This window comes from Onychostruthus taczanowskii, unplaced genomic scaffold (genome assembly GCF_017590055.1).
Source record: "Onychostruthus taczanowskii isolate IOZ18803 unplaced genomic scaffold, ASM1759005v1 scaffold25, whole genome shotgun sequence".
Classification (NCBI taxonomy): domain Eukaryota; kingdom Metazoa; phylum Chordata; class Aves; order Passeriformes; family Passeridae; genus Onychostruthus; species Onychostruthus taczanowskii.
In genome coordinates this window covers 2,721,206-2,744,967 of record NW_024499796.1, presented here as the reverse complement: position 1 = coordinate 2,744,967, position 23,762 = coordinate 2,721,206, and the positions used below count along the sequence as shown (strand labels likewise).

The following is a 23,762-nucleotide window of genomic DNA, read 5'->3' as shown; positions in this document are numbered from 1 at the left end:
CTGCTGTGTTCCAGCAGCACTTGAGCTTTCTTCGGAAATGATTGCAGGCTGATTCTCCAGCCCCAGCACCATCAGTTCTCATCTGCACATTCCTGTCTGGGCAGAAGTGAAGCTGGGAAGGGGAATCTGGTGGGAGTTTTGAGAGGAAATAAATAGGAATGGCTGTGTGTGGAAGGAAGGATTGCACTGGAGCTGCTGTAGGACATAACCACTCCAGCAGCATTTTTCTAGCTAATGGTGCCTGACCATAAGAGTTAGAGGTGTTTTGCAGGTAATTAATAACTTACAACCCTTGGGATCCTTTTGAATGGGTTCATTAACCAAAGGCAGCAGCTCTTGCATTTAGATTGAAGGGTGCTGTTTAAGAGAGGAATGTTTATAGTTCCTCTTTGCAGTTTAAGAGCACAGTAAAGGATTCATCAGATCAGAATCACCACAGCTGCCAGAAATGCATGAAATAAGGGGTTTTCATGGAGAAAAAGAATTTTCAGAGGCTTCTATGTTGTCCTCCTAGCAGAGAGAGGTCTGACAATGTTCCAGACATGCAGTTCTGTAACAAGAGCTTGTTTTTATTGGCCATAAATGTGTCACACAGGTAGGGAGTGATAAATGCCCAGGAAACTCACCTTTAGCATGTGTAACTCTGCATGTGGGAGACAAAACTGTGTGTCCATGCAGTGGTTTGCTGTTCAAGAGTGAAAGTCAGAATGGGCCTGCACACACTCACATTTATCCTCTTCTGTATGACACTAATATTTATTTTTTTTTTAATAGCTGGCAGATTGTTTCCCTTGCTTTGAACTGTGGTTGGATTCTTGCAGTGTGCTATAGCCAGACCTCAGGCAGGTCTCAGATCAACTGATTAAAAACTATTTTTTTTTTCCCCCACTGCTATCTTCTCCTTTTTTAGAAGCAGAACCCGAGGTCGACAACCTTCTGGTTTCAGACGCAACCCCAGATGGATTCCGTCTCTCCTGGACTGCAGATGAGGGGGTTTTCAACAGCTTTGTTCTAAAAATCAGGGACACCAAAAGGAAATCTGACCCCCTGGAGCTGATAGTGCCAGGCCATGAGCGCACCCAGGATATAACAGGGCTGAAAGAGGGCACTGAATATGAGATTGAGCTCTATGGAATTAGCAGTGGACAACGTTCCCAGCCTGTAAACACAGTAGCATCCACAGGTATTGTCTTTGCAGTGGGGAAAGTGTGACATTCCCTGCTCCTTTTCACAGCCAGCTCGAGCTGTTCCAGAGGTGTCCTGAACTGGATCCTGCATGCCCCTTGTCCAAGTCACAGCTTCAGTGTGGTGTGGTTATTCGTAATCAGTCCCAGCTTCCCAAGCTTCGTCACTGTCTATTTAATATGGTCTAATTGAATTACTTTAATGACCAGGAATTAGGCAGCAGAGTGTGGCAATTAAAACACTGTCTTTGAGGGCCAAGAAATATTGTCTGTGCATCGGCCCTTTCAGTGATTTTCTGTGACTAATTACATCCCAACTCTGCACAACAGTTTACCTCCCTAGGAAAGAGTTATGACAAAATGAATTTACCAAGGCCATTGAGAAGTTTATTTATGGCTTGATCAGCAAAGGCCTAAGCGCCATTAATTTAGACTGATCTTACCAGGAGCAACATGTGCTGGGTAATTCAAATTGACTTGAGTTTCTTTGCAAAATCAAAGCTTTTATTCAGGTTCATAATTGAAGCGTTTCAATTTGGCACTTTTATATGAAGTGTTCCAATCTTTTTTTCCACACCAAAATCGTGGAGCACATTCAAACCTGAAGCATATGATGCAAAGTCTTGTGAGCCAAATTTGGTCTTGAAAAAATGTTGAGCTTGCTGATGTGAAAATGGGGTAATTTGAAATCAAATTAATTATGGGAGGAAAGGAAAAGGATGAGACAGGAGATCTCACCAAGGCTGCAGCTCCTCCCGAGGGGCAGCTCCCATCTCTGCTCTGGGACAGGGACAGGAGCCAGGGCACGGCTGGGGCTGGGCCAGGGCAGCTCAGGCTGGAGCTCAGGGCAAGGTTCTTCCCCCAGAGGGTGCTGGCACTGCCCAGGCTCCCCAGGGAATGGGCACGGCCCCGAGGCTGCCAGAGCTCCAGGAGCCTTTGGACAGCGCTGCCAGGGATGCCCAGGGTGGGCTTGGTGGGGGTCTGGGCAGGGACAGGGGCTGGGCTGGGCGATCCCTTCAGTCCCTCCCAGCTCAGGATATGATTGTAAGTTCCATGAGTGAGCAAAACAAAAGGAATGCCTAAAGGAGGCATTTGCCAGGCAGCAACACCTCAGTGTTGAACAGCTTCTCCTTCTCTTCTTCCTCATCCTCCACCCTGCTGCCTGTGGGCTCAGCTGCACTCCTGCCATCACATCCCTGCCGTAAACAGCCAGGCCACCCTCACAATCCCCCAGACACTTCCATGAAGCAGAAGGTGCATCAGCAGCCCCCCTTGGCCAGGCTCCTGCTCGTTGACTCCTAATGGAGAGGGATGTTTAAATCCCACTGCACTTGCTAGCAGCAGGTCCCCATCCTCAGAGACTCCAGGATATTTATGGGAAGCCACTGAGAGTCATCATTTTCCTCATGACTACATCCCTGTGCAGCCCTTGCAGGGAGATTTAGCACATGTCACCTACTGGAGCCAATAGCCCAAGAGATGTTTGTCAGCTGTAAATAGCCCATGAATAATGGACAATAGAGCCACAAAAACCCAGCTAAATAACTTGGGCTGCAGGTTACACCACACTGGGTGGGTGGCTGCCAAGGGAGCCAACTAATTTCTTTTTTAGGAGTGGATTATTGCACAAACATATGGATATTTATAGCATTTCCATTGTGGTTGCAAGGAAATATTTCTATTCCTGAAGAGGGAATTTAGCCACTGCTGCTCTCAGAGTTAGTGTTTTTTAGACATTTATCTGTAAAATCTCAGTTAAGGTGCAATTTAATCCCCACTAGGAGATCACAACACATCTATGGTCCAATTAATATCCTTGTAGGAGGTGTGAGTCTCATACTGCTCCTTTGCTCTTCTTCCAGTGGTGTTTTGCCACACTGTGACAGCATTTTTTTCCTGAGATGATCACAAAACACTTCACACGCTCTTGATTTGTAATAAATGCAACCTGCTGCTTCCTGTTGATGAGGAGAAGAAAGCCAGGGCACATCCTCCTCTAGTCTGCTGAGAATGCAAAACAATTAGCAAAAAACATCCCTAAAAAAACAGCTTCTCTCAGGTACCTTGGGTGCTTCAGCAGCCTCTCAGGAGAGTTCCCTGTCTCTCATACAGCTCTTTGGGGATGATGCTGGAGGATAAAGATAATTCACCTGTGCCTGCCCCACGGATGACCTGAGGTTCTCTGTGAGGGCCAGGTCAGGAGCTCACTGGCTGCTTTCCATGCCTGCTTCATTCTGGCTTTCAGGTAGCCCAAGAAGATGATTTCATTCGTTTCTTTTTCATTTCCCTGTGCTCAAAGGTGCAAATCTCTCCCAGCTCTGGGACTCATTCCAGGACAGATGCTCTGATGGTCCATTATATTTCCTGCCAGGATCTCTCCCAGGAAAGCTGGGGGACTTGGGGATGTGGAAAACTCACATCAAAGCTCTTCTTACTGCTCTTTGTCATGCAGCTCACCTGGAGCAGAAAACAAGCCTGAGGCCCATGGAAATGTGCACAGCAGAGTCCAAGTGGGATGGATTGGGGATTTTATTTTCTGGGAAAGGCTGAAATTCTCCATGTGTATGCACACCAAATGCTGGTCCATCTGTTTGGTCTCCAAAATCACCACTTCCCTTTTTCTTCAGTCTCTCAGGCCACCTATAATGTAAAGCAAAACCAATCTAATTTTAATTTCTCTGTTTTTCCTACCTTTTCTTTATTTTCTCTGATTTCCTTCAGCCTGTACCCAAATCAGCAGCACCTTTTTGTGCCACGTAGCTTTTCCAACCCCACCTCGCTTCCTTTCTTATCTGTAATTCTTTTCTTCCCTTGGCTTGTTCACGTGAGCAAACCCCACCAACACAACACTTCTAGCGAGCTCCAGAGACATAATTTACATTTCTCTTGAGAGCTCAGTTGTTTTTCTTTCCTTGCCTTTCAGTTGATTTAGTGCCCTGCTGCTTTGGGGACACATGGAACAAACAGCCTCTGACTCCTTTCCCTCAGGCACGTTCTTTCCAGACTATTTCAAGCCCAATCCCTTTTTTTTCCTCCTCTTGCCCCCCTTCCCCTGCTCTCAGCCTGTCTCCATTCCTCTTCAAGTGGCTGATGTTTGGGATCTCTCCTCTTTGTATTAATGGCCTGCTCTCTGTGTGTTGTTTGTTTTTTAATACCTCAGGATTGTTTTGGTTACAGCCAAAAAAAGCTGGAAAGATTGGAAATGGGATGCTCAGTGTAAACCTGGAAGTGGCAGCTCTCTTCACGACATCCTTCCAAAGCCCTTTCCATGCTTGTTCTGCAGGATCTTAATTAAGCCTCCAACTAGAATGTTTCAGATACATGTTGGGTTTAAGTCTGGGTTCTTTTTGGTAAAATCTGGGCTTTGTTTGCCCAGCTTACTGATTTAATTTATGAGGGCAAGTGCAGTGCTCAGGTTTTGACAGGGAAAGTTTTACGACAAAGAGCTGCAGGTGCCTTTCTCATGATGGCTGTAGTTGGATGTTCTCTGGATGGGTGTGCTTGAAAGAAAAATCATGGGCTCAGAGAGAGATTCCAGGAGGAAAATCTTGTTGCTTCTGGTTTGAAGCCAACAGAAGTTCCAGGAGTGAGTCCTTGAGAGGAGCCTTGATGGGCTCCCACACCTGAGGCCAGGTCTCCTTGGAGCATCCTGCATTAGGAACTTCATGCTCAGGAAGAGAGATCTGTCCATAGCTGTCACTGCTGTGTGTCACAGGGGGCTCTGGGGCTCAGTGGAAGGTCTAAAAATCCTCCAAGTGAAACTGGGATAGAAAAAATCTTAAATACAGCATCCCATGGGTAGCAGAATGTAAGTTCTGTGCATGTTCCTCCTGATTTTCTAGAGCACTGAAATCTCTGTTATTTTTGTATGTAGATTCACATTGGGTATTTTTAACCTATGCAATACTGGAATGGTCCTGAAAAAAAGGAAAATTTGTTGCAAATAGATTGTTCCTGCAATAAAACCCTTCAGTTTTGTACCCCCTGCATTAATGTTGTTCAGAGCAGAATGCTGACAGCACCAGCTCGTGGTTTAGGATGATAAAACAAATCAGTTTTCCAGCACTAAGGACTGACAAACAAATGATTTACCTTTTCCTCCTGTGTGGTGTGTTCTCTGTTCTCCCCTGACAGTGGTTGGCTCTCCCAAGGGAATTTCTTTCTCTGACATCACGGAAAATGCTGCCACAGTCAGCTGGACCCCTCCTCGCTCCCGCGTGGAAAACTTCCGGATCTCCTACGTCCCCGTCACGGGAGGTGAGCAGGGACAGGGGCTGCCAGGGACAGCAGGAAGGGTTTGCTGGGCTGCCATCCCTCCTTTCAGTGCATCTCCCAGGTGATCTTGCACAGATCATCTCTTTTTCTTCTTCAGGAATGAGGATGTGCAGCCAACCTCTGTCTGGACACTGTGTCCACATCCCATGGGCAGGGCTTGTAAGGCAGCTCAGAGGTGGATGCTGGAGTGGTTGTACTCCTAAGAAGTGTCTGTCTGAACCTCCTCAGCAAGGATTAGTTTCCAAACTGTCACTATTTTGTAGGCACTTCATGAGCTGAGCACACTGGAAAAGATGGCCCTTGGAGATAATCACCAGAATCCATGGTTATAACCAAGTTTCAAGGCAGTGATTTACTCAGTGCTCTCCAACGTTGTCTCATTCTGGTTTAGTGTCCAACTTCAAAAACTTCCTCTACTTCAATGGATTTTTAAGCTAATGTAGGGACATCTCTGAAGGGAAACAGCCAAATAACAAACACTAAAGTCATCAGCACCAAAAACCCGCTGCTGTTGACTGAGACAAGGAAAGATTTAGATCTTTAGACAATATAGCCAGAAAGCACACGTGCAGCTTTAAATACAGAGGTCCCACAGAAGGACAGGAATCCAGTCATAAAGTTAGGCACTTGTCTAAGTGCTTTCCTGGAATAAACCCAGGATTTGGAGTAAATATGGGTGCTAAATCCTCAGCCACACACAGAGCACCTTTTAAAATAACATTTATCTTTATTCTAAATGAGGGGGGTAAAGGAGACTCTTCCAGCCCCCACCACAAACAAGGCAGATCTAAATTGCAAGTCCTGTCCTCAAGGTGTTTGAGCTCCCAGGCAGAGACTGCAGGGGTTTCTCCTTACACCTTCTCTGGGAAATTGTATTTTTCTCAACAGAAATCACAGAATGGTTTGCATAGGAAGGCACCTTAAAGCTGATCTCATTCCAACTCCCTGTCACAGACAGGGACACCTTCCACTAAAAATGTTGATTTTTCTTACTGAATACAAACCAATTATTTAGATTTAGGTGTTATGGCAACAATATTTGACACCAGTGCTTGTAACTAAATGGGAAAATTCATCTCCTGCTGTAGAAGCACATCCATGGTGGCCATAATGTCTTTAACTTGAAAAACACCCTTCAAGCATTTCCTGGAGTATTGTGTCACTCATCCCTTGGCATTTGGCCCCATCCTAGGTACTCCAAATGTTGTCACAGTTGAAGGGAACAAGACGAGGACCAAGCTGGTGAAGCTGGTCCCAGGTGTGGACTACAATGTCAGCGTCATCTCTGTGAAAGGCTTTGAAGAAAGCGAGCCCGTCTCTGGCATCCTGAAAACAGGTAATAATGTAAAAGCAGGAAATAGCAGCTCTTTAAATGGATCATCTGACTCAGGCGCTGGAGCTGCAGTCCCACCAAGATCCCATTTTTGCTGACCACACAAACTGTAGGAAGCTCTTTTCCCTATGCCTTCTTTGTCTTTGCATTTTACACAAAGATGGAACTTGTAAATTTGATGAGGCTCCCATTTGCTAAATAAACATGTGAGAGGAAGACAATTCATGCATTTACCATTCTAATTCAGCAGAAAAAAAAAAAAAAAGACAAAGTTTGTTTGGTTCTTTTTTTAAATAATGCTGGTTGTGAGATGAGGGAGCAAAGGGCCAGCTGAGCTGAGCAGTTCAGGCCAGTTTCTGTTGTGAACTTCACATGTCCCAGGTTCCAGATTGTCCTAAGCATAAAAACATTCTCTCTCCTGATTTTTTCCTTCAATATTCTCTCAATATTTTTTTACCATTCTGTGTCCTGATTTCTTCTTTAAATATCTGTGCAGGAAATGAAGGCTCACTCTGCTCCTGCTGAGCCCTCCTTGTATTCTTTTTGGGGGCTAACAAACATTCAGAAAGCTGAGGCAGAGAGCAAGATGATGAGTACTGGATAATGACAGGAGATTTATAACCCATTCCAGCTGTTCTGGAGGCAAAGATCCATCTTAATTCAGGGAGAGCATAAACCTGTGTGAAAAGTGGAGTCCTGTGAGGAGGCAAAGCAGGATGTGGGGGGATTTTGGATGCCTGGCTGGCTGTGGGATTGGTTTGTTCCAAACAAGCTGCTGGAAGGTCACAGTGGCCATCAGCTGCTGTCACTTTGGTTATTTTTCCCAGCTCTGTCTCCTGAATTTGTTCTAAAAAACAACCCAGATTTGAGGGTGTTGAGAGAAATATGTCATCTTTGACAGAGCTGTTGAGATTGATGGTATCAAAAGTGATCTGAGAACATGGTTAGTTCTGTTTGTTCCCAGAATTTCATCTCTTCCAGCACTGACCTCCCTTTCCAGTGGAGGTTTTGGTGTCTCTTCATAGGCACTGACGTCTTTCCTGCAGAGCTCCACTGCTCCAAAGGGAGTCGTAAAAGCTGCACTGAGTTTTGGGCATTTTCTCTCATGAATTTCCAGCAGAGCATTTCACAGAGCTGAGAATGTTTGTCAAATTCCTTCAATCTGTTTTTCTTCCAGCTCTGGACAGCCCATCAGGCCTGGTGGTGGTGAACATTACAGATTCTGAGGCTCTGGCAACCTGGCAGCCAGCAATTGCTGCTGTGGATAACTACGTGGTGTCCTACTCTTCTGAGGAAGGTGAGAGGAGCTGGGAATGTGGGAGCTGAAGGGTTAAAGCTCTCAAGAGGTGCTGATTGTAACTCTAGGAAAATCACATAATATCAAGAGTTGGAGGGACCCATTAGTATCAAACTCCTGTCCCTGCCCAGACACCCCAACAATCCCACCCTGGGCATCCCTGGCAGCCTCGGGGCTGTTATTTGGAGAAGGGGCTTTGCTGGAAGCATTTAAAAATTGATTGTTTTTATGCAGCACTCTCGATTCAGCCATGAACAGACATAAGGGAGATTCCTGGGAATCAGAGGCGATGTTATAATCCCTGTGAACACTAGAGAGAGCTCACAGTTTTAGAGAAAGGGCTCTGGTGGAACCCAGACTCAGCAGAGGTGCCAGCACAGCCCTGGGCTTTTACCATTCTACACTTGCACCAACTAGGAATAAAACAAATCAGTGAGTGGAGCACGGAGTTGAGCACACCATGACGAGTCTGAATGAAATCAACATCTCCTTTCTGCCGTGTTCTGTTCTCAGAGCCAGAAGTGACCCAGCTGGTCTCCGGGAACACGGTGGAGTACGACCTGAAGGGGCTGCAGCCTGCCACGGAGTACACGCTGAGCGTCCACGCGCAGAAGGGCACGCAGAGGAGCGAGAGCCTCTCCACCCACTTCACCACAGGTGCCATCCCACCCACAGCTGCCAGCCCTTCTAGGCCCACCTGCTCTCTGTTCCTCTGCTGCCTTTTTCACTGGAAACCTGAATTTTCATAGCGTTTGTGTCAACCTTTGTCCGCTGGGGCTGACCAGAGGTGGTTTTCTGTCACTGATGCTTCAGGTTTAGCTTTTTATTTTTTTCAGATTCTGTGCTGCTTTAGTGTGTGGGTCTGGGCTTCACATGAGGGGATGGTGAGCTCTGTGCACAGAGCAGGGAGACAAAACAATTCCTGCTCTAGCTGGGGACCGGTGGATATTCTCAGTTCAGTTGAAGAAAGAACAGAAATAATTTCTCCCAGGCTCAGCCTGAGAATCTTAGAGGAAAGAATTAAAACAATTATTATCTCTCCTTCTGTAACCATCGTTTATAGTTATGGTTTTCCACAGTGTGCTATTCATAGTTCACCAATAGTGTGAGATATTTCTACTTTGAAACCAATCAAGTCTCACCCTAGTGAGTCACATTATAAAAGACCTGCTACTTTCATTAAACACTTCTGCCTTCTGGTCCACCAAAAGACTGGAGTCTTTCTGTCCCTGACTCAACAGTGCCAGGGACCAAGGACAAATTATCCAAATTTCAGTCCCAAGAGCATAAACAATGGAATGAAGAGAGAAAAACAAGCAGGATGGGACTTCATAAGCTAAAGCTGTAATTGGACAATTAAATCCAATATGCAAATGGACCAAAACTTATAAAAATATGAGATCACCAGTTCTGCAGAATCACAGAGCAGGAGCTCTTCTTTGGCTGCTGAAGGTGCCTGGCTGGTTTCACACTCGTGGCTTTCAATGAGCATCAATGGGATCAGGGATGTTTCTCACTTTCCTGCCTTGGCTTGTCCCTGGGTATTAATTAGGGAGCCACACCAATCCAGTCCTGTAATCACAGAGGGGAAGAGAAGCTGGAGACTGGAGCCAGACCAAGCAGGAAAAGTTTTCCTATTCTATAAAGATTTCCTATTCTCAAAAGTTTTCCTACTCTAAAAAAGCATAATTGGAAACCAGAGTTTTATTTCCTGAGAATATGTAAATACCAATCTGTCTTCTTGTGAGAAATAAGGAAATGCACAATTTTGTCTCAAAAGACATTTTAGTGCAATTGCTCATAAAATAAGGTGCCTGGAACAAGGCAATATTTTAACTTAGATAAAGTTAACACCTTTATTTTAAATTACCAATGGGAAAATTAATTCTTAACCACAAAAGTTAAGGTTGAAATGTTTTTTTCATTTCAAATTTCTCTGGAGAGAAGGTTTGTTTACCTGGCTTGTTTTAATATACGGCCCACAAGATAACCTGTGGAATTCACATTGTGTGGATGTGATTGTAATTGCTGTGGTGTCTCCTGCAGGGCTGGATGCTCCAAGGGATCTGAGTGCCACCGAGGTGCAGTCAGAAGCAGCTGTGATGAGCTGGAGGCCTCCCCGTGCTCCAGTCACTGGATATCTCCTGATCTATGAATCCATTGATGGCAGAGTCAAGGTAAATAAACCTGAGGGGCTGTGCCTCAAATCTGGGCAGTGGAGATGCTCTGAAGTGTCCAGCAACACAGCATAACTGTGTGCCTTAATTTAAACACTAAATTTAAAACTACTCACTGTCTCTTTCAGTGCTAGACTGAACACAAATGCATTTAAAACCTCCTAAAGGACTTTCTTACATTATACCCTGAAACAGAAGCTCCATTGAAGACTGAATTTTGCCTTTCATCCCTCCACAACACAGATAAAAGCACAAACATTTTCCTTCATTCCAGACCTGTATCATGGAGTAAACTCACACCCCCAAAGGATGTGACTCACTTTTCTGAACTCAGGGGAAATCCCTGTGCAAAGGTATTGGATTTTACCAATATTACTGAATGGGACATACCTTGGCTTGTCTGGTCCCTGCTGCTGAGCCAAACAGCGGCACCTGTGGTGTTTTGCACCCCAGAGATGCTCTGGCTAGCTGTGAGCTGCAGCTGAGCATGTGGGGCCGAGTCCGGGCATGCTGAGCTCCAGTGCTTATGGCTGGGGCTCCTTGGTAGAAGAGGGTCACTCCTCAGGCCTCCCTGTGCTGGAGAAACCCTTTAAGGCGACGGTGAAGAAGGAGTCGGTCCTCATGGAGGTTAATCCAGGGTTTTCATTATGGGCCACATGGCCTCTAAATGCAGTAACAACCCCTCAGGAGCATGGTGTGCCCATCCTTTTATCCAGGGGAGGGAACACAGGGAGCACCAGCCAGGCACAGGGGAGGGGGTCTCAGGTGAGAGGGACACCTGGGTGGGCCAATGACCCCCCAGGGGGTGGAGAGCATCCTTTGAACCTGCCAATCACTTGGTGCTCCCCTGGAATTTCTGGGTTGATAGACAGTGCCCAGCAGGAGTCAGGGTGGGGGAAGGGAGAGGTGATTGACACCCCACCTGGGGAAGGAAACTTCAGGGAGAAGCCAGGGACACTGAGGCACCCCATGATGACACACGGCAACACAAAGGGGTGTCTAAGGAACGATGAACTGCCTGTGGAAGTAATTCTTATTCTCCTATAATTTTAATTTGTTCCTACATAATTAGATAATAATAAATGCTAAAATGTAAATCAGGTAAATCCCAGAAAAAAGAAAATTTTGGATGCCCAGCCTGGATCAATGGAGAGGATTCTAATTTTCAGGAAGGCAAATTCCTCAAGCACACTGAAAATCAGTCTTTTAATGTCACAGCAAAACTGCCTTTTAAAGCCTGTATTGCAACATTTCCCTGTCCTAAATGATGAGTTCCCCATTTTTTAATGAATTTCACAATCTGTACATTCAGGACATGTAAACATTTATGTTGCCTTGCTTTCAAACCTCCCAGCCTATACATTATGATGGTAAACATTCATTTCCAGGCAGGCTTTATTGAACTTTTAAAGATTAGCTTGGAGTAGCTTTATATTAATTAATCCAGATGGTTAAAGGTACCATCAATGATTATGACAAAAAAAAAAAAAAAAAGTGACAGACCAAAATATGTAACCATTCTGGTCATTATGATTTATTTCTCTGAGATTTCCCTGTATTATTTCTTTTCTCCACAGGAAGTCATCCTAAACCCCGAGACAACTTCCTACAGCCTGACAGAGCTGAGTCCCTCCACGCAGTACACAGTGAAACTGCAGGCCCTGAGTGGAGCCCTGAGGAGCAAAACCATCCAGACCATTTTCACCAGCAGTAAGCACATTAAAATAATCTGAATTATCTAAAATAATACTGAATACTAATCTAAAATAATCTAAATACTGCTGAGCTCTGCTGTGAGGACACAGACCCCACACAAGATTTTAATCCATTTGTAGTGTTGGTGCAAAGTCCCTGTTCCCCCAGACCTGTTTTCCCTTGGCAGGATGAAATCCCAATATCCATCCACATCAGCCTCACAGTCTGGTTTAACATCCTTCCTTGCCCATGTGAAATATCAGCAGGAATTCTTTAAAATCCAGCTGACACTTAGATTTCTCCCTGTATTGATCCCAGCGAGCAGGGAAAACAAATCAGAGTTTGGAGCTGAAATGAAGCAAACCACAAAGGCCCACACAAATCAGTGCTGGGGGCTGAGCAGATGGATTTCTGGGCAGGTTTTTCTCCCCTTTCTGAGATGGGCTGTCTCAAAGCCCCTCTGCATGTCAGCTCCAGCCCAACAGGGCAGCTCTGCAAGGATAAATTGGCTTCTCTGAAGGTCACTTCACATCTGACATTAAAAAAAAAGGAGTTGTTCTGTATTAGCTGTGACACTTTGCCTGTCATTTGTCTCATTTTTCCCAGTTTTCAGCCTTTCAGGCCCAGCAGGACCTTCAGTCATTCCCATTCCCCTCCTGCTGCTGGCACCAACTCCAGCCCAAGGACTGCCAGAAGTCCCCCAGCCCCAAGTCTGCCCTGTCACTGCTTGTGCAGAGCAGGATGAAGTCACCAATTCATCCAGAAAGAGGACAGGAATTCAATCTGGGTGTATTTAGGTGATGTTTGGCAAATTGACCACGAGTAGGAACTGACCAGGTGCCTTCAGCTATGTGAACAGTGTCAGATTCATTCAGGCAGAGGCTTAAGACTGGCCTTAACTCCAAAAATACATTCGTGTCTATTTAGTGACAGGGAAACACTGAAGGAGCCCTTTTCTCCAAATCCCAAAGCTGGTGGAAACTTGCTTGGCCTCAAATCACACCAGGGGAGGTTCGGATTGGATATCAGAAAAATTTCTTCATGGAAAGAGCTGTAAAGAATTGGAATAAGCAGTGTTGGAGTCCCCATCCCTGCAAAATACATGTGGAGGTGGCCCCTGGGGACATGGTGGTGAACATGATGGTGGGACTGTGTTAATGGTTGGACTTGATCTTAAAGTCTTTTCCAACCTTAACAATGCCATGATTCTGGGAAATTCTCTGGAGCTGAAGTACAGGCAGGGATGTGTAACACTGGCAAGGACCAGCAGCCACTCTGTGAGAAGCTGCAGGTAAAAACTCTTCTTTGGACTCACGTGGAACAACACTTAATTGGCTGAAAAAGTTAATGACCTGAGTGAATAAAAACAAAAAAAGAAAGGGTTTTTTAGGGGGGTTAGAAATTGTTCTGACTGCAATGATTTTATTGCCTTGTTGTCAGAAAGAAAAGCTTAACAACATTTTCCTGTAGTTTCAAATGTTGCTGTTTGCTTTGTTTTTTAGGAGTGTAGCTTTATAACACATTTAATATTGTCCTTGCTAGCAAAACACTCACAATTAATTTATTTTTGATCAAAGTCCTGTCTTTGTATCCCCCTTCCATTTTCTGTCACATGAGCAGAGATTGGTAGATTTGTTTTTCCCCAAAAATTGCTGTAACACAGCTCCTGAATTTCAGCTTTTAGCTGGAGGATGCACTGCCATCCTAGCAGGGAGTAGTTATCTCACATTCCCAGCACTTCCAGAAGTGCAGACAGATGTGAAAAACCACATTCAAAAGAAGAATTCACCTCACCAGCTGTATCCTGTGGATGTTCTGTATGCAGGATGCAATTACAAACCTGTTCCTGGGATCTGTAGCTGTCCCATAAGGGATTTTCCTCAGCCATCTGCATTGAGCACATTCCTTGTAACTGCTGATTTCCTAAGGAATGCTTTCTCTTCCCTGTGTGTGCAGCTGGGCTCCTCTATCCCTACCCCAAGGACTGCTCCCAGGCCCTGCTGAATGGAGAAGCCACCTCTGGGCTCTACACAATTTACCTGAACGGGGACAAGGCTCAGCCTCTGCAAGTGTTCTGTGACATGGGCGAGGATGGGGGCGGCTGGATCGTGAGTATGGGGCCGGGGCAGCACATCCCATCCTGCTCATCCCAGGCACCCTCAGAGTGTTATTATCACAGTAGGGCTGCCATGTCTGTAAAACTGGGGAGTTTTATCCTGAGTAGGTGTAGCAGTTTTGGTTCACCAATTTGAGATTTCACCAATTTTGAGGTTTCCCAGCCAATGCACCAATGAGTGTGGTGGGTTCAGTGCTGGCCAATCACCAGTGCACTCACTTCCTGCTGTGAGGTAGGACTAGGAGAAAGGGAAAGCAGGCTCAAAACCTTAAAAGGGTATAAAGAAAATTTTATTAAGAGTAACACAAAAAAAAAAAAAAAGTAAAAATTTAAACAAACCCTTCAGAACAGTTTTCCTTTCCCCACAACCTTTCCTTTTCCACTGACAATGTAAATAAACAAAACTTAAAATTTCCAGTCAGTTTGCCACCTCTAAGACAGTCTTTCTTCAGTTCACTTAGGCAGATAAGTCCCTCTTGAAAAACTATGACAGTAGGATGCTCCAGTGCAGGGTTGCCAGCTCTTTCCGTAGTTGCAGGGGAGAGAGGTGTCTCCAAAGGATGGGTCACACCCCTGGTTTCAGCCCTGATCTCTCTCCACTGGTGGAAGGGCTGCTGAAATGACCATATTGGATAACATGTCTTCTAAATAATCACCAAGGAGAGGGGGGGTTTAACTGACTCTGTCTGACTGAGAGAGGGAGTGAGGGAGGTTAAAGCATGGCCCAGGGGAAGCATTTGTTCAGCAGCCACAGGGTGCAGTGGCTTCCAAAGCCACAGTGCAAGGGACACATCCCACCCAGCCAACAAAGGAATGGCAGTAAATGCTACCTCTCCACACTGACATCCCCAAATCTGAACATGCCAAAGGGAGCCAGGGCACAGAAAGGCAGGAGGAGCTGGAGGAATGCTTGGCTGGGAGATGAGGGATGGCAAAACCCTTGGCTGAGAAATCCAGAGCTGCAGGATGGGTTTAAAAGGGCAGAAAGCAGGAACTGAGAGGCCACATCATGCAGAGGAGCCTGAGAACCATACAGAGAAATTGGAGACTTAAAAAATACATGGAGCATCCAAAAACCTGAGTGCAACTTAGTCCTTGCAGTGAGCTCTGCTGGGAGGGGTAAAGGCAGGGCAGGAGAAATGCTCAGCTCTGTGTTTGTAAAAGCTCTTCCCCTCTGGTCAGGGCAGTCTGTCCATAACATTTCCTGCTTTTAGGTGTTCCTGAGGCGTCAGAATGGAAAGCAAGATTTCTACAAGAACTGGAATACTTACGTGGCAGGGTTTGGAGATCCTAAGGATGAATTCTGGATAGGTAAGTGCTGAAAATTTGTATTTTTGAAAAACAAAAACCCAAAAAACAAAACAGAAGCACAGCCCAAAAGTCCAGGAGCTACTGAGAGGCCTTCATTTAGCTGGCAGGAATATTTGTAAAGGGGAACAGGAGAAAAGCAGCCAGGGACACCCTACAGAGGGAGACTGAAAGGGCCAGGCTCAGCCAGTCCCCCAGCTGCAGTTCAAAGGTGCCATGCTGGGGTCACCAAATGAACCCACCCAGTGCTCCCTGGGGCTCTGGGAACAGTCAGAGGTGACCTGGGAAGCACGTTCTGCTTCCTGTCCTCCTGGGACACCCCCAGCAGCAAAGGCTGATGATCCAGAGAGGAAAAGAAGGCAAATAGAAGTCATAAACTCACATTTTGGTAAAACAGAGGTAAACCCTCCACATTTTCAAAGGTTGTGCTGCATTTTTCTGATTGTAAATGAAAGAAGATGATGATGATGATGGTGATGATGATGATGATGATGATGATCACACAGCACAACTTTGGTTGTTTTGTCCAGCCTGTTTCTATTATTTGAAGGGAAGATCTCTCCCAGTCAGCCTGGGACTATTTATTTGCTTTTGTGCTGACATTACCCTAGAGCTGATCCAGCTCAGTGTCCTCACCAGTGCTGGTGTCCTCTGTTTGTACAGTCCAGTATGGCCCCATTTATGGAGTAATGGCATGGCAAATGTCCTGGTTTTGCATGGGAGGGAGAGCTTTGGCCACTTCTCTATTTCAGCAATGTCCAGTACTTTGAATGGCTTTGGGTTCAGTGACCAGCACTGAACCCACCAAAACAAAGTAAAAAACATGGAGAGACTGATGCCTTAAGGAACCTGGAAATCAAACAGCACCGTTTTGAGATAACATTAGTATAGGAGCAATGTAAAGGTTGATCTTTATTGGAGGCCTCTAGAGGTGAATATGGAAAATGTCCACAAAAGCCCCTCCCCCAGGGGGTGAACACAGTTTTTATAAATTTTGCAAATTAGCATAATTGACAAAACCACCAATTAGGAGCACAAGTGGTGATGCAATCTCCCCCCAGTTCAAGCCCCTTCAAAATCCTCCCCCCTCAGATGGAACTGAACTTTGTTGATGAAAATGAGTCTCAAAGAGGGTTTTTTTTGGTTCCCAGGGAGAACCAAGATGGGGTAGGGGCTTTAGAATGTGTTTTGTCTTTCTGCCTAGGGAAAAGGTAGGGAAAAGCACTGGGAAAACCAAGTAGGAATGCAGCAATAGGCTACAGAGCTCCAAATGTGTGTATAAAGAATATAGAGAATTCAGAAAAGAAAAAAGGCAAAAAACCATTCAGCATCAATACAAACATTCCTTCCTGCCCACAGGTCTGGAGAACCTGCACAAAATCACTTCTCAGGGCCTGTATGAACTGCGGGTGGACCTGAGGGACAAGGGGGACACAGCCTATGCCGTGTATGACCGCTTCAGCGTGGGCGACGCCAAGAGCCGCTACCGCCTGCGCGTGGATGGCTACAGCGGCACAGCAGGTGAGAGCAAAAACTGACTTTCCCTGCTCCTAATTCCTCCCATTAACTCAAGGAAACTGTGTGAATACTGTAGATCAGCAGGTGCCTCTCCTGTGTGAGTGTCTTGGTTTGAAAAGACAGGTGTCTGCTAAGGAAGGCCGGAGCCTCCCCTGAAATGGAAAATGTAAACCTTCTCTCCAAGTGATTATAATTTTGAAATTAAGGCGCCCTCAGGGATAGATATGGGAGAAGGAATAACAGTTCTTTATTAGGGAAGAAAATTTAAAAATAAAATAAACAATGCAGTAATATAAAACAACACTGCCAGAGTCAGAGCAGGAGCTGTCCCCCTGTGTGTCAGGATGGTGGCACAGTCCCATCCCATGGGGGCTCAGCCCTCCTGCAGTGCCAGCTGTGGTTCTGCTGGAGCAGGGATCCTGCACAAGGCTGGAGTTTTCCTCTGAAGCTCCAGGGCTGCTGGAGATGGGCCTGCTCTCCCTCTGGGAATGCAGGGCAGGAGAAAGCTGCTCCTCTGGGAATGCAGTGGGCAAAGGCTGCTGTGCTGTTCCAGGCTCAGATTGTATCCAGGTAGGAATGCTTGGCTCCTGCCCTGGGTGGAGCATCTCCCCATGGGATGCTGGAATTTGATCAGCCATGCAGGGACACTCAGTGGCCATGGACAGCAGAGATCTCCTGGAGGGAGGATTGGCTGTGGGAGAGAGAAAGAAAAAACTGCCCAATGCACAGAGGAGAACTGCCCCAGCTCTGACAGATGGGAAATACACACCCCCAAACCATATCTTACAAGCCAGGACAGTGAGGTGTTCAAAAATCAAACATATCCATATATTTATGTTTCCGTTTTATATCCTCTAGGCATTTATATCCTCTGTGCCATATTTTATGGCCTGATTATGGCAGGTTTGAAACAAGTGTATTAAACCACAATATATCTCATTTGGCCAATCTTGGCTGTCATTTATACAGCCAATAATAGCCTGGCACAGCTTCTTCTCCTGTCAGTAGAATTTGCAGCAAAGCCCTGCTGTAATGTGATTTATGATTTTGCTGAACAAATCATCTGCCTTTTATAATCACACTGGGGCAAACCCTGCAGCCCTTGGTGAATCCTTTTCAGGGCTTCAGAGGATTAAGAGATAAATCCAGTTTAACAATATGTCTTAAAAGGAGATAATTTCACACTGCTGGGTGCATAAACCAGAGCAGAGGTGTGGGTGTGGGCTCTGCCCTGTGACCAGCACAGGAGCTTTTACCCAGACTACAGAGATACAAAGGAAATGCAGCAGCAGAATTAATGTCTATTTAATTTAGATGGGATATTGGGAAGAATCCTTCCCTGGCAGGGTGGGCAGGCCCTGGCACAGGGTGCCCAGAGCAGCTGTGGCTGCCCCTGGATCCCTGGCAGTGCCCAAGGCCAGGCTGGACAGGGCTGGGAGCAGCCTGGGACAGTGGGAGATGTCCCTGCCATGGCAGGGGTGGAATGAGATGAGTTTTAACATCCCTTCCAGCCCAAACCATTCCATCATTCTGTGATTTAAGGCAAATTGTCTAGTGCAGAGTAGTAGTAACTGCTATCATGAGTAAGATTCAGTGAGTATAGAGACTCTTTTGATCTTGATTCCTTCCTTGTGAACACCTCTTTGGTCTTGGTTTGTCCACACTGGAAAATCCAGCTGTTAGCAAGTATAGAAATTGGCCTGCATGGAAAAAAAAACCACTTCATATACTGGGAATTAGAGACCACATGAAAAAATATTTTGACCTGCCTGCAAAACCAAAAATTGTGCATTTCTCTCTGTATGAAAAAAGTCAAATTTAAAAATTTTAGATGTAGACAGGGCATGGCACAGTCCAAATATTTTCATGAAAGCTAAACCAGGCAACCCACTGACCTTGCTCTTTCTTTTGCCCCCTCCATCCAGGTGACTCCATGACCTACCACAATGGAAGGTCCTTCTCCACCTTTGACAAAGACCACGACTCTGCCATCACCAACTGTGCTCTGTCATACAAAGGAGCTTTCTGGTACAAGAACTGTCACCGAGTCAACCTGATGGGCAGATATGGTGACAACAGCCACAGTCAGGTGAGTTTGGCTCTGAAGGCTTCTCTAATGCATGAGAGGAAGGGAAATTGCAATTATGGGTTTTTCTGATGGTTCAGCCAGCCAAAAATCACCGCATCTCTTCCCCCACTCTCCAGGAACATAGGGAAATGTATGGGCTCACAAAACAGGAATTTAACATCAGCTGGTACAATCTTGTTGGCTGTGTCTGATTTTCCAAGGCAATATCCCAACCGTGCAGGGAATAACTGTAGTTTTCAACATGTGAAACAAAAATATTTCTCCTCCCATGAAAGCCAGGCAAGGAGGGACAGCTCTGAGTGACAGAGTTTTAACAAGATCAAGCTCAGGGTGCTGCACCTGGCTTAGGGCAACCCCAGGATCAATCCAGGCTGGGATGAGCAGCTGGAGCAGCCCTGGAGAGGGACCTGGGGGTGCTGGGGGTGAGAGCTGGAGCTGCCCCAGCCCTGAACCCCCTGCCCTGGGCTGAGCCCAGCGTGGGCAGCAGGGCAGGGGGATTGTGCCCCTGTGCCCTGGGCTCAGGTGAGACCCCACCTGCAGAGCTGCCCCAACCCTGGCCCAGCACAGGGAGGAGCTGGCACTGCTGGAGAGATCCAGAGGAGGCACCAGGGGATCAGAGAATGGAGCAGCTCTGCTGGGAGGGAAGGCTGGCACAGCTGGGATTGCTCACCTGGAGAGGAGAAGGTTTGGGGTGAGCTCAGTGTGGCCTTGCAGGGCCTGAAGGGGCCAACAGGAAAGATGGAGAGAGAAGATTTGTAAGGACCTGGAGTGCCAGGACAAGGGGGGATGGCTTCACACTGACAGAGAATAGGTTTAGCTGAGATACTGGGAGGAAATTCTTTCCTGGCAGGGTGGGCAGGCCCTGGCACAGGGTGCCCAGAGTAGCTGTGGCTGCCCCTGGATCCCTGGCAGTGTCCAAGGCCAGGCTGGAGCAGCCTGGGATAGTGGAAGGTGTCCCTCCCCACAGCAGGAGTGGAACAAGATGATCTTTAAGGTCCCTTCCAGCCCATCCAGTGTGTATTTCCAGCATTTTGTGACCTCGTGTGGGTGGGTTTGTACAGGTTGGACATTCCACAGCCCCTGTGCTTCCCAAAGCTCCTCCACTTCATGGTGCCTCTATACCCAAACCAGAAACTTCTCCAGTCTGAACCAGGAGCAGCAAATAAAAGTGTGACCTCCAACCTCTTCCTTTGCCTTCACAGGGTGTCAACTGGTTCCACTGGAAGGGCCACGAGTATTCCATCCAGTTTGCAGAGATGAAGCTGAGACCCTCCAGCTTCCGGAACCTGGAGGGGCGTCGGAAGCGAGCGTAGAGCCCGGGGGCTGTGGGCAGGGGCAGGGGAGGGGATGGAGAGGGGGGTGTGGGGAGACCCTCGGGCATTGCTGGCCTGGGGCTGTGAGGAGCTGGGACTGGTACCAAAGCATCGGTGAGCCGCGGCCAGCAGAGGCTTTGCAGCATTCCAAACAAAAAAAGCCTTAAAGCATCCCAGAGTTTCCAGCAGAGCAGCTCCAGCTGCCCACCAGGAACGTCCTCCACACCAAAGACAACGATCTCAAGGGTTCTGTGTTGTTTTATTAATTTTTTTTTTATTTTTTTGCCAGAAAGCGTCTGGGATAAAGTTCTTCCGACATCTGACGATCTCTTGGGTGGCCCAGGGGAGGGGAGGGAGAACAGCTTTGTACATTGGTAGTTTGTTTTAGAACCAGCCATATTTTACACACAGAAATGTGTAAGATTAATTATCATTATTATCACTATTATTATTATTAGTTATAAGTTAAAATAATTGGTGGTGTGAATGCCTTTTTTATATATATCAAGTACCACAGAGAAGGAGGGAATGGGAAGGGAAAGCAGTAGGTTTTTAAACTTAAACATAAGATTAATATTATTAATATAAAGACAAAGTAATAATAATAATAATGATAATAATAATAAGCTACATTTTGTCATTTTTAAGAGAACCATGCTTTTGGAAACACAGCAGGACAGTGTCTGATTGTAAATTTTTTTTTTATAAATAAAAGCACAATTACTTTTAAATAAATTTCTACTTTTTTTTTTTTTTTTCATCCATGTGGAGTTTGTGCATGTCCAGGATATATTTACTTAGATGGGGAAATAAAGACAGACTGAGATGAATTAGGCTGCTGAGCCCCTACTGAAAACTGTTCCTTTTTGTCAGTGACTGGTTGTAATTATTCTGGTGGGTTTGTTACAGTGAAATGCCCATGAGGATTTGGGTTCTTTCAGAAGAGAATTCTTTTTTTTTTCCTGCCCAAGAGCTTCTTCCATGTTTTTCTAAGTGCTACTGACCAATGCTTGCTCCATCTAGGTGGGAATAACTAACAAAGCAAAACAAAGAGAACCCAGAGTTGTTGTTAGGTACCATGGGCAGTTTGAACACTTGTGTAAATAAAGGGCTCTCTTTTTTTATTTTTTTTTAATATGAATGAAAATCCATGTAGTTCCTCTGTATCACACCCTGCAGTTCAAGACAATAAAAGATCTCTTGTTTTAATCCAGTCTCTCTGACCTACTTCAAGATTGCATTTTGCAAACATTTTGCAAATGTTTTGTAAATGTTTCTTGCCTCACTCCTGGCTGAAGTTACACTCCTGAACGTTGTTTGTGTTGCACGGGGAGCATAAATTTCCTTTGACCCTCCAGGGCACTCGCAGCACTATATTAAATTAATTATCTGTAATTAATCACCCTTCCTAGGTGTTCATCACAGTAAATGATAGTCAGCATAAAGGAGAACAAATCCAGTAACGAAGAAATATGCTCTGCTCTCCAGATGCTTTTCAAGCTATGAGGAAATGGCACTGGATCAGTGTTTCTGGGCACTGGAAAGCTCTGGCAGTCTGTTTGCAGACAGTCAGAGGAAGAAGTGACATTTATGGGATGATTTCCTCATTTCTGGTAACATCCCAGAGCTGTCTAGCTCTGCCTCTGGTGTCATTTACCTTGGCAGATCCGAAGAGCTCCTGGAGACAGGCTCAGGTTTGTGCCTCGCCCCAGACAGGAGTCAAACACGCTGCACAAAAGGAAGCTGATATTTCCTGTAATTACTCACTGACAGATGCCCTGCTTGGTATTCTCCATGATCCCCATTGAGAGAGGGAAGCTGGCAAATCCTTGGAGTCAGACCTGCCAAAACACCCTTCAGAGCTGACACAAGCTTGATTTGGGACCAGCAGCTCCACCATGGGCTCCTGGAAGGGAAATTCATTGGCTTTTCCCTCTTTCCTGTTTGTAACTCGTGAGAAGAGTTTAAAAACATGCTCAAATTTGAAATCTGTTCATGAACCTGCCAAGTCTCAGTGCCGGGGTTCGTCCTTAATGTGATGAAGCAGCTTGGGAGCCTCAAGGGGGCAGGAGAGGAAGGGCTTCAAAATTATTTCCTCAGCCAGATTTTAGGTCCAAAAGGCACTGAAGGCGATATCTGGGGGCATGAGAGGGGTTTATGAGGTTAGGACTGTATCCATGAGGTATTTTTGAGACAAGTGGATGGAAAATTCCTTTTCCAGTGTCACTGCCCTAACCTTAACTACAGTCTGAGAAAGAATTCATGCTTGGGTTTCTTAAGTGAGGTGAAAACTTCAAGCCAGGTGGGCAGAAGTCAGCTGGATGCATAATTTGGGGGAGTGAGGCTGATGGCAGCTTTCAAGTTATTCAATCCCTGGCTTTTTGTGAGACTTGGACTGCTAAGTGATGTGGTTGTTTCTGACTCCAGGCATGAGTGTACAGTGATTAGAGCACTGCAGGGTGATGTGGGAGATGACAGATACCTTAAATTCTTCCCTCTGCCACAGAGGTGTCACCTTGGTGTCAGCTGAACTGGAGCACCCACATCTGCTGCATCATCTCTGGGTGCAGCTCAATCACCTCCTCTCGTGATGGAATTCCAGCCAAGGGAACTGATCTCACCCATTGCTGAGCTGGATGTCACCAGAAAGCCAGGGAATCTCACCTGAGCCTTCAGTAGTGAATAAGTAGCCCAGTGATTTGTGACAGAAAACACAAATTCCCCATCTTTCCTGCCCAAGGATGTCTCTTCAATCAAATTACAAGTTTGGCTTGGTTTACTCTAAAAGCAGTTGAGCATAACTGAGGGTCAGAGAGCATGGAAAACAAGAAATTGAGTACTCAGTGATCCAGTGGCTGCCCCTGCGACTCATTTGGTCTCAGGCTTCACTACCTGAATCCAAAACTGCAGCCTTGAAAAACCTTCTTGCAGCTGCCATGTTAATCCTGGGGCTGTTAAACTCTGAAGGGGCAGTACCTTTTTTCCTTTTTTTTTCCTCTTCCTTTTCTCCTTCTCCTTCTTTTCTTCTTCTTCTTCTTCTTCTTCTTCTTCTTCTTCTCAGCACTCTTTGTGCTTGACCCACTGAACATTTTCTACTACAATTTGATTAGAAAGGAAAGCAGACTAGAAATGTTCAAGTGTCATCAACAAGCAGCAGCTTGATCCCAGAAAATGGCAAGGAGGTGGCATCAGCCTCACAGGCACCTTGCCACTTTTTATTTCCAACTTCCAGGGATGAGAACAAGATGACCCAGGAATAGAGCTGGGACTGCTGAGGTGATGCTTGGCTGGTTGCTGCTGGTTCTCTGCACTCCATCAGGAGCTCAAGGCAGAGAATAATTCTTCACAGTGTTACAAACACAGAGAATTGACAAAATGATACCATTTATTTAATGGGAAGTGGGTAAAATAATGTAAAATGAAAATACAGGAGACATGAACCCACCCCAGCAGCTTT

At 45.9% G+C, this 23,762-nt stretch overlaps 1 protein-coding gene across 5 annotated transcripts in view; it reads left to right on the top strand.

The window, feature by feature from the left end:
* Nucleotides 1-21,508, top strand: part of TNC (tenascin C) — a 73,632-nt gene extending 52,124 nt beyond the window's left edge. For 3 of the 5 annotated variants that reach the window (XM_041406908.1, XM_041406907.1, XM_041406905.1), the window contains 12 exons: nucleotides 911-1,183; nucleotides 5,319-5,441; nucleotides 6,652-6,795; nucleotides 7,970-8,089; nucleotides 8,603-8,746; nucleotides 10,136-10,266; nucleotides 11,844-11,976; nucleotides 13,918-14,069; nucleotides 15,292-15,388; nucleotides 16,745-16,906; nucleotides 18,829-18,992; nucleotides 20,195-21,508. In XM_041406908.1, coding sequence (XP_041262842.1) covers nucleotides 911-1,183; nucleotides 5,319-5,441; nucleotides 6,652-6,795; nucleotides 7,970-8,089; nucleotides 8,603-8,746; nucleotides 10,136-10,266; nucleotides 11,844-11,976; nucleotides 13,918-14,069; nucleotides 15,292-15,388; nucleotides 16,745-16,906; nucleotides 18,829-18,992; nucleotides 20,195-20,305 — 1,754 coding nt within the window. In that variant the 3' untranslated portion in view covers nucleotides 20,306-21,508. The remainder of the gene's footprint in view (nucleotides 1-910; nucleotides 1,184-5,318; nucleotides 5,442-6,651; nucleotides 6,796-7,969; nucleotides 8,090-8,602; nucleotides 8,747-10,135; nucleotides 10,267-11,843; nucleotides 11,977-13,917; nucleotides 14,070-15,291; nucleotides 15,389-16,744; nucleotides 16,907-18,828; nucleotides 18,993-20,194) is intronic. The other 2 variants (XM_041406909.1, XM_041406906.1) reach the window with 1 other exon arrangement.
* Nucleotides 21,509-23,762: the final 2,254 nt, after the last annotated feature.